Consider the following 14,693-nt stretch of genomic DNA (forward strand, 5'->3'; position numbering starts at 1 on the left):
TGAGTCCCACTTTGCAGGTTCTAAGGGGAAGTTGGTCTTTTCCCTGGAAAAACGGACAACGTACAAAACACATGTTTGCTAGTAATAAAGATCTGGCTGTGGGGGCTTCTTGGTCTGTCTTGGGGGGTGCCGGACGCCCGCACCTATTGCCATCCGCCTGTTTTACGTGTTAGTTGATTGATTAAATCAAACACAACCCTCTCAATTTGCTGACGTGTTTGCTTAGCTGCAGCTGAGTGTAACAAAACGAGAAAATAATGAGTGCTATCGTTATTGTAATTCTTCGATTTTTTTTCCACATTTAAATCATATAATTTTTTAAAAAATTAAAATTAAAATTAATAATAATGACTGATTTAAATTTTTATATAAGTTTCAATATACATCCCTAAGATTAAAATTATTTTGATATCAATTGTAATCACTCGAATCCAAATACTACTAACTCAATAAATTTTCAATTCTAAATTGGAATAGAATTTTCGAATCTTAAACTCAAGTTATTAATGATGATCGATTTAGATTTTTAATAAATGTTAACAATTACATTTACATTTGATATAAATTGAGATACTGTATAAATGATGTTTAGTGTTTTACTAGAAATGTAATTGTTGAAAATATAATATTATAATATTTGATATAAATAAGAATATGTGAATTAAAATCTTGAGAAAATCGCATTACACTGTTTGGTTTGGAAGCATTTTATTGAAAATATAATATTAATTTACAAAATTATCTTTGTATATTAAAATATAAAGTTACATTCTTTTTAATGTAAGATTTTAGGTTTTCAAACTTTATCCCTTAAATTAGTAAATAATAACATAACAAAAGAAATAATATTTAAATATTAAAATATATGAAGTTATTATTTTTTTAATTTTTTAATTTTTTTATACTAATGTCGATAAATATTAAATATAATGATTTTTTTTGTAATAATGCCTAAAAATATTAAAAATAAAAAAAATTATCCAAAGAGTTTTCATTTCTTTTTGTCATTGAACTTCTTTGACTAATGAGTTTTTGTTTTTATTTTTCTAAAATAAATAGAAAATAATAATAATAATAATAATATTAGTAGTAGTAGCTGTAGTATTTTATTTTTTTTACAATCAATTTTCTAGTAGTCAATAAAAAAGAAAATATTTATAAGTATATATGAATGGTGGGAGCATCTCGTGTATTTTTAATACTTCCTTTTGTATACTTCACATTTCATGGTGTGTTTTTAGTGTATGCTAGTATTTAGCTCTCTATCTATCTGTTTGACATATTACAAAAAAGAATTTGTTATCCTATGATCTAAGACATAAATGCCCTAATTTGACCAATAAGGTCAGTAAATTAAGATAGCACTAGGAATAAAATCTAGACATATTGTTTCAAAAAATCTTTGAATTATTTTTAAAAAATCTAAATATATTTTTATTTTTCTATTATATTCAATCAAGCTTGTATAGTTTTATTTTCAATCAAATTACTTCTTGTAATTTATAGTTTATCATTAATTAAAATGTCATTATCATTTTATATTCATGAAATACAAACATGATATTTATGTGAAGGATGAAAATGTCCAACAATGATGTCTTTATATCATATCAATGTATCGTGATATCAACATGTTGTGTAATATAGAATAATAAGAAATATTTTGATTAATAATAATTAATTATAAAAATTTATTTAATTTAAAATAAAAATATAAAAATTTAATTAAACATAATAAAAAATTTTAAAAATAATTTAAATTTTTTATTTAATAAAACCTCTTGCCTTGGGAAAAAAAAAAAAAAAACTCTCTGCCTTGGGCATGACCAGACCAAATTACCCGGTCTAACCAATCGTCATTCACCTCTCAGCCAGTGGCCTAGGTTCCCAATTAACCCAAAAAAACCTTTAACGCTTTCGTTGGTTCAAAATCTCCCTCGAACCAACAAAGAGACTAATTTATCGTTGAAACCTCAAAAACCCAACAGGTAGCAGTAAAAACGGAAACCAATTGGGCTCAAGGCAACCGGTCCTCCTCTCCCAAACCGGTTCACTCGGTTCATTTGCTCAGATGAACCACCGAAACCAGAAAAACGAAGTAAGTTTGTGTAATTCTACCTAAATTTCATTGCTTTTTAAAGTAAAAAACAGGAGTTTGTTTTAATGGAGTTGAATTTGACGCCTATATCAATTACTAAGCAAAAGCAAGATCCTGCCTGGAACCATTGTGAAGCGTTTAAAAATGGGGAAAGATTACAAATTAAGTGTATGTATTGTGGCAAAATGTTTAAAGGGGGTGGGATTCATAGGTTTAAGGAACATCTTGCCGGTCGAAAAGGTCAGGGTCCAATTTGTGAACAAGTTCCACCTGGGGTTCGGGCTCTTATGCAAGAAAGCTTAAACGGGGTTTTACTGAAACAAGACAAGAAGCAAAATGCAATTCCCGAATTATTAGCCTGCGGTGGTAGTAGTCCACACGCCGGTGAGATAGACAAATCTGCCTACTCTGATGATGTGAACAATGGGGTCAAACCCATTCAAGTTTTGAACTCTTTGGAACCTGATTCTAGTTTAGTGTTGAATGGGAAAGGAGAAGTTAGTCAGGGAATTAGAGATAGTAGAAAAAGAGGAAGAGATAGAAGTTTGTTAGCAAATAGTCATTCTTGTGCCAAAAGTGATCTTGCATTGGTTTCAATAGGGGCAGAGAATCCGGTTCATATGGCCATAGGGCGATTTTTGTATGATATTGGAGTGAACTTGGATGCGGTTAACTCGGTTTATTTTCAACCAATGATTGATGCTATTGCTTCCACGGGATCAGGGATTGTACCACCCTCCTCTCAAGACCTTCGAGGGTGGATATTGAAGAATGTGATGGAAGAAGTGAAGGATGATATTGATCGATACAAAACAATGTGGGGGAAGACAGGGTGTTCTATTCTAGTTGAGCAATGGAGCCCAAAAAGTGGCCGAACTTTGTTAAGTTTTTTGGTTTATTGTCCTCAAGCAACTGTGTTTTTGAAATCAGTGGATGCATCCCGTGTTATTTTTTCTGCAGATCATCTGAATGAATTGCTTAAGCAGGTAGTTGAAGAAGTAGGAGTCGAGAATGTTGTGCAAGTAATCACTAATTGTGAAGAACAATATTTTTTAGCTGGGAAAAGGTTGATGGAGTCATTTCCTTCCCTTTATTGGGCTCCTTGCTTGGTTCATTGTGTGGATATGATGCTTGAGGATTTTGCTAACCTTGAGTGGATAAGTGAAACAATTGAACAAGCTAAATCTGTCACAAGATTTGTCTACAATCATAGTGTCGTTCTGAATATGATGAGAAGATTTACTTTTCACAATGACATTGTGGAACCAGCAGTTACTCGTTTTGCTTCAAACTTTGCAACGTTGAAAAGAATGGCTGATCTTAAGCTAAAATTGCAGGCCATGGTTAATTCTCAAGATTGGTCGGAATGCCCATATGCAAAGAAGCCAGGGGGTCTAGTGATGTTAGATGTTGTTAAAAATAGGTCATTTTGGAATTCATGCATCTTAATTGTGCGATTAATATATCCCCTCTTGCAAGTTCTAGAAATAGTTGGTAGCAAGAAGAGATCTACAATGGGATACGTTTATGCTGGAATTTACCGAGCAAAAGAAACAATTAAGAAAGAACTTGTCAAGAAAGACGATTATATGGTCTACTGGAATATTATAGATCATAGATGGGAACAACAGCGACATATTCCTCTTTATGCTGCAGCTTTCTTCCTTAACCCCAAGTTTTTCTACAGTATTGAGGGAAATATACACAATGATATCCTGTCATCAATGTTTGATTGCATAGAGAGATTGGTTCCTGATACAAACGTCCAGGACCAAATTGTCAGAGAAATACATTTATATAAAAATGCTACTGGAGATTTGGGAAGGCCGATGGCAGTTAGAGCCAGAGACAATTTGCTTCCTGGTAGGGATCCATATATAGAGTGGAATTCTGAAGTTACTATTTCTAGCTCTAGTTTCATTGCAACTATTATGGTGATTACCACCATTTCTGGAACTCTAGTTTCATTAAGTTGAAGTCAAGAAAATAAACTCCTGCACACCCCTATCACAAAGATGCCTTAGAACTTCAGGACCTACCACCAAGTTTTCCTTCAGGATCTTTTCATCCTGAAAAAGTAACACTGTGATTTTGTATAGATTTATGATGTGTATTAGAAAAAAAAAAACTCGTCTTTCTTTTTCTGAATTGAGACCACTATGATTTTTAACTTCAGAATTAATGATTAAAAGATAGGAGAGAGATACATATTTAAGTGTTTTTGACCCATGCCCCTACCTTCAAAAGAATATCATGTATTTGCAACTGTGATCTAATTGCATTTTCTGTCATATTCGTTGATATTATTAGGTGAATGGTGGTCTATGTATGGTGGAGGTTGCCCAAATTTGCAACATTTGGCCATCCGCATTCTTAGTCAAACTTGCAGCTCAATTGGGTCCAAGCCAAATAAGATTTCTATTGAAGAAATACATGACACAAGGAATTTTCTTGAGCATCAAAGACTTAGTGATCTTGTCTATGTTCGATACAACTTGTACCTGAGACAAATGTAAGTTGAAACACTAAACCCCGACTTTCATCTATCAGAAGTATTCAATAACTGGATGGTAAGGAAAATGCTGACTTTCCACTAAATTCTTTTTGTAGGGTTCTTAGAAGCCAAGACAAGGATTCTGCGGACCCCCTCTCATTCAACAGCAAAGAAATTGGTGATGACTGGATTGCTTATAATGCAGTATGTGAAGAAGATTATGGGAGTTCAGATTGGATGTCACTTGATCCCCCGGTTGGTAGCAGAATGCTTTCAGGAACCTCAGGTGATGAAACTGAAGACTTCTTGGGTACAGGTAACTGCACTTCCATGTGTTCTATTTCCTAGTTTATAGAAGTCTTTGGAAAGATAATAAACAAGTACTTCTGGCACGCGTGCAGGGTTTGCGGATTTAGAGATTTTTAATGGATTGAAGGGGGTGGAGGACATTTGAAAATACGGTGGTCCAGCAGAAACTGGTTAAATTGGAGAATCCATTTTCACATGAGGTAGGCAGTTTAAAACGATTTCTCCATTTGAAGAATTTATGATTGTGGCTGGTAATGCCATAGCATTCTGGGTAAGAAACATGTTAGACAAAGGAGGAGAAAGTGAAAAAAGTTGACTCTGGTGATGGGGGAATGAATTCATGGTGTAGGTTTAGGAAATTTTGCTCCCTGTAAGGTTGAAATTCCTATTGAGGCTCTGCTCTCGCCAACATACTGAGGGAGCAAAGCTGTACTGTGTTCAATGTTCATACTTGAGAAAAGGGAATTTACCTCATTATAAAAGGATCTTGATTATAATCTAATTTGCTCCAATGTAACCTCCAAAACTGGATCAGTTTCATTCAGCTTTCTTCAAGAATAGCTTCCTAGGCTTCTTCACAGAGAAGACGAAAGGTTAGGATCAGGATTAAATGGTGGGTGTTAACCTCCCGAAAGGCTTAAGTTTGCAAGGAGATAAACCAGAAACATGTCCAACCCAATCAATTTACGGAATACAAACTTGAATGATGATAACATAAACCAACTGTGCTTTGACAAACAGGGCAAGGGAAGGAATGAAAACAAGTTCCCCAACCAACCTCAAAATCTGAGCAAGAAAGCATACACAAAATAAAGCTTTCCTTTCTGCTGTGCATGACTTATATGAAGAAGGAAAAATACAAAAAGAAAAATCAACCAAGAACCACGACACCTAACCTAATAACGCTTTCCCAAGATAACACCAATGATCACTGACACAAGGGCTACTCCCAAAATGAACTTCAAGCTTGTCAAAGGAGAAGCCTCCTCAGTGTGGGTAACTGAGGAGGAGGAGGCAGCTTGCACAGAAGCTGCTTCCAACTTTTTCTTACTCTTACGTTTTGATGGTGCTGAAAAAGTTAATCCATCAATATCCCTGGATTTGACCTCTAATCCATCCTTGGATTCAGCCGCACTCCCATCACCCTGCAACATGATTTCTTGTAAGCAACTTTTAAATTTTCAAGAAATAAACCCTAATAAAGTTGGAAGATAAGCACATTTTAATTCTTTTCACCTGTTGTACCTTTTGAGCTTCTGTGAGCAGGCAAACCTCTTTTGATAGATTTTTAGGATCTAGATTTCAATTGTTGTGGCTTTTCTTTCATGGCTTCATCTTTCTTTCCCATACTTTTAAGGGTGTGATGTGAAGTGAATGTGAAAGGACTGGAAGAGGAGGAGATTAATATATGAACTCACCTTCACTTTGGCTTCAGCCAGTTGCAACTTCTCTCCCAACTTTTTGACCTGCTCCTCGAGAAGTAATGCTTCTTTATTTTTGGCTTCAAGCTCATCAAGGGAACGCTTTAAAGCTGCTTCTCGTTCCAACTCTTTCTGAGAATCTGCTTCTTTCTGTTCGTTTCAAAGTTTTAACAGTGTACAACAAATGATTACGCTCAATTGTTTACTACTTATAATTCAAATATGACAATGATGAGAACTCTTGATTCAAATTTAGCAGTTTAACTTGATGTAAAAATAGTTGCCAAACTTGTATTGATTGTCAATTTATCATACAAAAAAGCATAACAAAGCTGCCAAATCTTAATAGATTTAGTGTCTAACCTGTTCAGTAATAGTTATCTGAGCAAGTTGTAGATCTCTTTGCAGTTGAAGCACTTGTTCATTGATAGCATCTCTATCACTGATTTTTTGTGCATGATCCTCTAATTTTGAAGTTAATTCTGCCTCTCTGACAGAGGCAGCCGTCTTAACACTTTCAACCTACATGCAGCAAACAAAATAATCAGAACTATATAAAATCACATTAATTTCAAAACGTTAATAGTCAGTTTCCTTCTTTATTAACAGAGTATAACTACCTCTTCTTTCAATTGAGTTTCAACAGTCACCAACTGTCCTTCAAGATCTCTGACACGAGTTTGCAGCACAGAACTCTCGGCAATCTTAGCCTTGAGATTTTTAATCTCCAATTGTAAAGATTCTTTGTTTTCTTTTTCTTCTTTCAATTGCTCTTCAAGCTGTAATATTACAGATTGAAGTTCCTTCTTTGTATTTTGATGTGTTTCATTGAGCAGGTTACTCTCCTCCATCAGCGAAGAAATCTGTAACATTAAAAATGAATTTTAAAGTAACTGATATTACGAAAAGGAAAATCATCATACTGTTTTTTATTAAGCTACTAGTAAAATTTTCAACAAACCTGAGATTCTAATCTCTTCCCTTCAGAAGTAAGCTGTTGTGTTAAATCTTCTATAGCCTTCCTTGAACTGTGAAGTTGTTCAGCTGTTTCATCCTTCTCTATCACGACTGCAGACAGTTTGCCCTCCAAATCACTAAGTTTTGACTCATGCATGGCGAGTTCCTGAGTCAGCTTCAAATTTGCCACAGCTAGTCCTCCACTCTCCTTTTCAAAGTGAGCAGACTTGGTTTCCAGTTCCTCAACAAACCTTTCCAGTTGCTTTAATTTAACAAGAGTCTCTTCCACCTCAACTTTTCGAGATACAGCTAATGTGGATGCTTCATGAGCTTGTTCTTCATATGTTTTAATTTGGCCTTCAAGCAAATTTAGTTTTTCAATCAATTCATTGGCTTCTGATTCTTTCTTAGCGTATTTCTCAATAGCTTCATGTAACTGTGCTTCTGCTTCCACGATTTGGGCTTCAGCTTCAGCTCGAAGTTCTGAGGCTCTTGTATGCTGATCTGATAATTCTCTAATTGTGTACATATGAGAAGCAACTTCTTGAGCAGTTGCTTCCTTCTCAGAAACAGCTGAATTAAGCAATTCCTGAAGTTCATCAACTCTGCTCTTGAGCTGAATGTTTGTCTGAACTAAAAGTTCATTCTCTGAGGAAGACTGAACAGCTTTATTTTCTGCTTCCAATATCTCTTTTCTGAGCTGTTCATTATTGCTTTCTAAAGAAGCCAGCTTTATTAAACTCTGATCCAATTCTTCTTTTAGAGATGTGGACTTTCCAGCTGCTTCAGCAACCTGTTCTTCATAAACCTTTACCTGATCTTCAAAAATTTTAAGTTTCTCAAACAGAGATTTGGCCTCTGACTCCTTGTTGGTGAAGTTTTCCATTGCTTGTTGGAGCTTAAGTTCTGAATCCCTTGTTAAGGATTCATGTGATGATTCAAGCTCCAAGTTTCTTGCACTAGCTTGCTCTATTACTCTTACATGTTGCTCTAGTTGCTCTTCAGCAGATTTGAGCTTTTCCATTACCTCGCTTTCTCTGAAACCGGCAGCCTTAAGATCATTTTCAATGCTTTCCAACTTCTGCTGTGTCATATTTAAATCACTCCGCAATATTTCCACTAGATTTTCTGCTTCGGCAAGCTTCCCGGTGGAGTCATGGGATGCCTCTTCTAACTTTTTCTTCTCGTCTGTTGCTAAATTCAAGCACTCTGTCAATTCCCTTTCCTTCTCATTGGCCATTTGCAATGCAATTTCAAGGCTTGATGCCCTAGTTTGGAATGCCTCAAGTTCGGATGCAAGTTCAGATATCTGTCCTGAGTATCTCGTGGACTCATCTTCAGCATCCTCACATTTTTTTTCTAATTTGCTTATCTGTTCCTCAAGTTCCTGAATCCTGTACTTCTCTGCTTCAAGTAACAACTCCAACTCGTTCACCTTCTTATCGGCACCCTCTAATTTGGAATGAGATGTCTGGAACAGATCCTCTAGCTCAAGGCTTCGCTGATGACTCATATTAGCTCGGTCCTCATGTTCAGCACTTCTCTCCACAGCGATCTTCAACTCCTCTGCAAGCTCTGAGTTCCGAGCTGTTGACTGGTTTAGAGCTGACTCTAGCTCTGCTACCTTCTCCTGGTACTCCTGCATTTGATTGTTCAGCAGTTTCTTTTCTTCCTCAACCTCTCCCAACTTTGTGGTGAGTTCAGATATTTTCCCAGAGAATTCTTTCAGTTCTTTCTCAGCTTCAAACCCTTTCAATTCTAATAAATTTAACTGTTGTTCAAGCTCCACATTCCTCTGCTCAGCTGCTATAAAGCGTGCCTCAAGCTCCCTCAGTTTCAATGTTGCATCTTCTGCTGCTTCATTTGAAGCTCGAAGTATATCCTCCAGCTCAAGATTCTTTTGAGTAGCAGTTGCTGCAGCAGCTCCAGATTCATTATGGAGCTCTTCTAGAGATTTCAGTTTCTGCTCAAGCTCCTCATTATTAGACAGAGCCTGAGACAAAAGAGAATCAGTTTTGCAGAAATTCTCATTTGAAACCTTCAGTTTTTCTTCAAGTTCACTGCACAGCTCCTTCATCTGTGCTGCATTAGTGTTGAGATCTACTGCAGCTGTTTCTAGAGCTTCTTTTTCTTTTAGCACTTTACTTAATTCTTCCTGTACAATCGACACCTGTACTTCTTTGTCCTTCAGCCCAGCTTCAACCAATTCCCTTGCTTTCGCTACCTCCTCCAGTTTCAACTTGTTGTCTTCCAACTCGGAAACCTTTGCTTGCAGATCTTCTTTACTTGCAGCAAAAATGTTCTCAAGAGTTGAGATATCTTCCTTCACCTTGGATTCTGAAGCCTTTGTCAGGTCCAACTCTTGAGTCAGTTCACTGACAAGAGCTTCCTTTGATGCTAGTCTTTGCTCCAAGTCCAACACTAGTGACTTAGAAAGTGCCAACTCCTCCTGAGCAGCAGAAAGTTCTGCTGTAGTGCTTTGAAGTGCTGCGTTGACCTTCTGGTTTTCTGCAACCTTCTCATTCACGGCCTTGAGTTCTTCCTTCAGGGAAGCCATCTGATCTTCCATTTCTTTTGCACTAAGTTTTGCAGTTTCAAGCAATCTCTCAAACTCCAATGCCCTCTGGGTCTCAGACTCAGCATGAAAGCCACTTTGTTTGTGCAGTTCTTCAAACTTCCTTGCCTCTTCTGCAGAACTCTGCAGATCCTGCTCCAACTCTTGCATCCTCTTTCTTGAGATATCAATCTCAATGTTGAGACCATCAAATGCTTCCTTCACTTCAGTGAGTTCCTTCTGTTTTGCCTCTTGAGCTTGCAAAGCCTCTTGCAAATTGGTTAGCTGTAAACTGTATCTCTGCTCAGCTTCAATGATCTGCTCTTGCAATTTCTTATGACTGAGATCAAGTTCATTGTATTTCTTTCCCCCTTCATCCAACTTATCCTTTGCAAGCAAAACCTCATCCTGCAGCCGGCTATTTTCTGATTCAGACTGCTTTAATGCTCCAGTCAATCTTTCAAATTCAAGCTCGAGTTCCTTCATCTTTTCTTGGGCTTCAAGAAGTTCTCTACTTGAATTGCTTAAGCTTCTTTCCTTGATGGTTAGCTCATTATCCTGCACGGATGCAGGCTTAGCCACATTAGAACCATCCTTCATATCCAGTGCTTCCTTCTCCACTTTAATGAACTCTCCATCAAAGGTGGTTTCTTCCTCTTCTTTCTTTCCTACTACTTGAGGCAAGTCTCCGTTTGAGGCCTGTAGTGTATCCATGCCATCATCATTAGAAACAACTGATCAACCTCAAATACTAAAGTGTGCATCACAGTCAAGAACAACAGAATTTGACATAAATTCAAGCATTCCTAATTTTGTGAAGTGGTGTGACAGTTCAGCTAAGAGACTAAATTGCTTTCAGTAAAATTGAAAATAAAAAAATGAAGCAAATTTATGGGCACCGCCAATTTGAATGGTGGATTTAACAGAGAATAAACTGAACTGTTGGCGAAACACCCAGGAAAGTGAAGAGAATTAAAGCAGTATAAATTCTAGATTCTTGCTTGTAGTTTGGAAAAACATTGTAAAGGTTGGAATAAATGAACCAGAAATGACCATTTCAAAGTTTAATATGCAAAAGAAATGAAAACGTCAGCCTGTTATACTTGCAAATTAAAAAACCAACTGACAAAAATTGCAGAAGATAGAGATATGCTACTACCTTCACACTTTCAGTGTCCTCAACAGCTTCCTTCACTGGGATTTCAGTACTGACTAAAGTCTCTCCTTCCATATTTAAATTAAATTGCTGCTCTTAACACTTGTTCACCTGTGATCATTGAAGTTCACCAGTTCAGAATTACATGAAACAAGAGAGAAAACATGTACTCATTAGAAATTAGTTTCAGTAACATTGTACTGAAACTAAAAATAATAATAATAAATGAAGTCCTAATCCCATTCCAAAGTTCTTACCCAAAAATATGAAAAACAAACAAAAAACTCCAGAATTTAGTCTTCAAAGCAATGATGTCCCCATTGATGGTTAAGGCAATAATATCATGTTCCTTACAGTAGACAACACCCTAGATCATAACACTAATATGCATTTTAATAATTAGTTCAGTAAATCTTTTGGGTACAAGGTGAGATAGTCCCAGTTTTGGAAAGTGCATTTGCTTTACTTCTTTTTAAACTTACTCTATGTACCACTATGAATATCCAATGTTTAAAAATTCAAAAGTTTGAAGTAATTATTAACTTTTAAAGCGAAAACAGCTTCACATTCATCTCTTGATTATGTATAGAATTGGGGAAAAGGTTTATTAATTTCATAAAATTAATTAAGTCTGACTTATGAGCAGTGGACACTTGCAATGAGCCAAGGCGGGTATTGCAATGGATTCTGAATTGATAAAAGAAATGGGCAGGGGCTAGATCAAGAATCAAGATGATAGTTCAAACCTAGGAACGTTATGATTCTTCAGAACAAAACAGAAAAAGGAGTAATGAAAGGAAAAAGCAGCAGTAAATTATTGTTAGATGATGATTGTCCTTTTCGACAAATGTTCCTTTGTAAATTGGAATGAATGATGCAAACTTTGAATGGTGTGCCGACAACGGACTTGGCATGAGCAAAGATGCCATCAGAAAACTCTAATCCTATGTGCCAATTAATTACCACTCAACACCACCCTGTTCGTTTTCCTTCTCTGTTTACCACTTAACGCCGCCCTGCTCGTTTTCCTTCTGTGTCTTTTTCTCACTAAACTAAAAAAATTTTGTCCTCTTTTACACTTTTTTTTTTTAAGCGTAACGTTTCCTTTTAGGTTGTGCTAATTGTTTTTAAGGTTAAATAAAAAGAAGAAAAAAGATTCTAGAACTAACAAATAAAAAATCGTTTTTCGAAAAATATTGTGATCGTGTGTTATAGTGCCCATTTGTACTTTTCCAACCCATAGCCACATGATTGTAGATCACCGAAAATTCGACCTCCCGATCAAACCATGTGAAGTCGTCATGTGAGATCAGTAACTTTGTAGGACCCTAACTAAATTTCCATTTCTCTTCCGAATAAAATCAAATTGATTATAATTGAACCATCCGTGCATCTCACGTATGAATCTACCGTAAGTGAAAACAAAACAATTGGAGCAAAACTTTGAACCGAAATGAAACTGCCCAAACAAAGAAAAAGAGAAAGAAAAAAACGAAAGCACTGAGAGAGGGGGTCCCATCAAAGTAGGCACACCATCACTTTAGCTTAATTTTTGTTCTATGGCATATCCATCTACCAAAGTTTATTTGATAAACGCGTGACAGCTCGATTTCTGTTTCAAGAATTAAGTCCCCCTCCTTTCTCCCTCACACTGCTGCTTTCATCTTTCCCAATTTTTTCGATAGTAATCCGTTACTTATCATCACTTCCTATAATTACGTAAAAAGACAAAAGGTTTAAAGAGAATTGCTTTATCAAACCAAGTTTTACTGAACATTAAAAGGAGTGATGATCACAAAGTAAACCTTATTCATTTTTTTACTTCTGCCAACCTAGTTAAGGGGCTAAAAGTCCATTCAGTAACTGTTGTAAGTGGAGTGCAAATAGCCAATTTGATGAATAATTTTAAAAATACGAAGGAATTCTATACGTTACGGATTCCTTTGAGATCTAAACCATTTCAAGGCTACCCCTACCTAACATCCCACACTAGTAAATGAGATGAAAAAAAAAAAAATTAAAACAGTATATAAGTTTAAACAAAGACGATGCTAATATTAATTTGCAGAGAAAATTAATTTAATTTCCTGCAGCAATCAAAAAAGAGTGATCAAAAGATGGAATTAGCGATGATAAATAGGAATCAACTTCTGATGATCAATCAAAATCAACAGTCCAAACAAGTGATGGAAAGAAAGAGTCGCTACTTTCTTCCACTTCCCAGAGCAAAACTGGAAAATCGTCCACTACATCACATGTAATCTAAGTTATATCTGATCGTGCTGATCATTCAGTTTCTGTACAAGTTTAGTTTGTCAAAAGCCTATAAAAACCATTGGCACAAACACAAATTCAAAAAAGCAGAACAAAAAAACTTAGTATTAACCGATCTCGAAGAAGAAAAAGCACAAAGAATAACGAGAAAACAGAACGGCTTTTGCAGAAATAGCAGAGGAATATATCTAAAATAATTCACGTGAACAACAAGTGATTGTATATAAAAGTATATACATCAATACATGCAAGACGGAAAGAAAAAGGAATCAAAAGAGATAAAAAGGAATACTTGCCTGATGAGCAAAAGTTGGATTAGATTTGATTTGCTTTGCTTTGGCTTGGCTTACTATTTGTTTAATGGTGTTGTATTTCGGGAAGCTACGAAAAAGAAGAAAATGGTGAAAATTGGAGGAACGAGAAAGGAGAAGGGGTGAAGAATGGTGGAGGTGATGAAAAATTTGTGTAAGACGAGAGAGAACCTTTGGTTTATAAAGTAGAGAGAGTAGGACTCCACTTCTGTGTAAGTGGGCCTCACTTCAACAGCCAATGCCACAACAACTGGGTCGGAACGCTGCCCATTTTGCTTTGCCCCAATATATTGCCCATAGATTTCTCCTAAACTACATTCCATGCCATTCCTCTTTTTTAATTTTAATTTTAATTCTTTTTTTTTTCGTTTTAGCATGTAAATTTTTGCTAAATTTTTCTAATTTTATCCTTTTTTTTCTCTATTTTCTTATTTTTGTCTGATAATGGGATAATCCGATTACTTATACATATTACATATGATAAATCAATACATTTGGAAAAAAGGATTAATTTAGAAAGAATATTTTATTTTTCTTGAGTAAATATAAGATTTTGAAGATTTGGCCAATCTAATTACATTTACAAATGGTATCAGATGCATTTAAGGCAAGAATCCACTAACATTAATTATTTCGCTTCAATGCTAAAACATTCATGCCATTGGCCAGTGCCTTTGGTCCTAGCGAATCCAATTTGAACATTTTAATCATCATTTTAATTTCATTGGAAAATCTAGTAATTTTCCAGATTGAGCACCATCTATTAAAGTATGAAAGTGAATACATATATATATATATTCTCAATGACACATCGATCCAAGCATGTTTACGTTATCAGGAGAAATTGGATTAGAAAAGTACTAAATTAATTAGTAAATTGTAATTGGTAAATTGATACAAAATTGTAATTGTAATTGTATTAAAAAGTACTAAATTACCAGCATTAATTAATTGGTAAATTGATACAAAAAGATGATAAATGTTAATTATATATATCTTATAATATTCTATATGTATATATAAAAGTTAATTTTTGGGACTTAAGTTTCTCTTAATATGATTATAAATCCATTTTTCTCCCTAGAATCCTTTCCACTTCTACCAATATTTGTCCTTTTT

The 14,693-nt window shown here is 35.4% G+C and overlaps 2 protein-coding genes across 2 annotated transcripts; one reads left to right on the forward strand and one right to left on the reverse strand.

Annotated features, from left to right (window-relative positions):
* The first annotated feature begins 1,863 nt into the window (after positions 1–1,863).
* LOC18612259 (hAT transposon superfamily) lies at positions 1,864–5,229 on the forward strand. The gene is made up of 4 exons (XM_007048965.3): positions 1,864–3,961; positions 4,409–4,610; positions 4,709–4,908; positions 4,994–5,229. Exons 1-4 carry the CDS (start codon positions 2,164–2,166, stop codon positions 5,044–5,046), a joined length of 2,253 nt encoding a protein of 750 aa, XP_007049027.3. The 5' UTR covers positions 1,864–2,163; the 3' UTR covers positions 5,047–5,229.
* A 355-nt stretch (positions 5,230–5,584) lies between these two features.
* On the reverse strand, positions 5,585–13,732 carry LOC18612258 (early endosome antigen). The gene is made up of 7 exons (XM_007048957.3): positions 13,560–13,732; positions 10,993–11,100; positions 7,284–10,532; positions 6,943–7,185; positions 6,686–6,844; positions 6,320–6,472; positions 5,585–6,046 (listed from the first exon to the last, which is right to left on the reverse strand). Exons 2-7 carry the CDS (start codon positions 11,062–11,064, stop codon positions 5,798–5,800), a joined length of 4,125 nt encoding a protein of 1,374 aa, XP_007049019.3. The 5' UTR covers positions 11,065–11,100; positions 13,560–13,732; the 3' UTR covers positions 5,585–5,797.
* Positions 13,733–14,693: the final 961 nt, after the last annotated feature.

The sequence above is a fragment of the Theobroma cacao genome, chromosome 1 (genome assembly GCF_053813885.1).
Source record: "Theobroma cacao isolate CCN51 chromosome 1, ASM5381388v1, whole genome shotgun sequence".
NCBI classification, from domain to species: Eukaryota; Viridiplantae; Streptophyta; class Magnoliopsida; order Malvales; family Malvaceae; genus Theobroma; species Theobroma cacao.

Coding starts and splice junctions, on each gene's coding strand:
- LOC18612259 (XM_007048965.3), top strand. CDS start 2,164: ATGGAGTTGAATTTGACGCCTATATCAATTACTAAGCAAAAGCAAGAT. Junction 4,611..4,708: donor AACTTGTACCTGAGACAAAT/GTAAGTTGAAAC, acceptor TTCTTTTTGTAG/GGTTCTTAGAAGCCAAGACA. Junction 4,909..4,993: donor TGAAGACTTCTTGGGTACAG/GTAACTGCACTT, acceptor GCACGCGTGCAG/GGTTTGCGGATTTAGAGATT.
- LOC18612258 (XM_007048957.3), bottom strand. CDS start 11,064: ATGGAAGGAGAGACTTTAGTCAGTACTGAAATCCCAGTGAAGGAAGCT. Junction 10,533..10,992: donor AGGACACTGAAAGTGTGAAG/GTAGTAGCATAT, acceptor GATACACTACAG/GCCTCAAACGGAGACTTGCC. Junction 6,047..6,319: donor TGGCTGAAGCCAAAGTGAAG/GTGAGTTCATAT, acceptor ATCATGTTGCAG/GGTGATGGGAGTGCGGCTGA.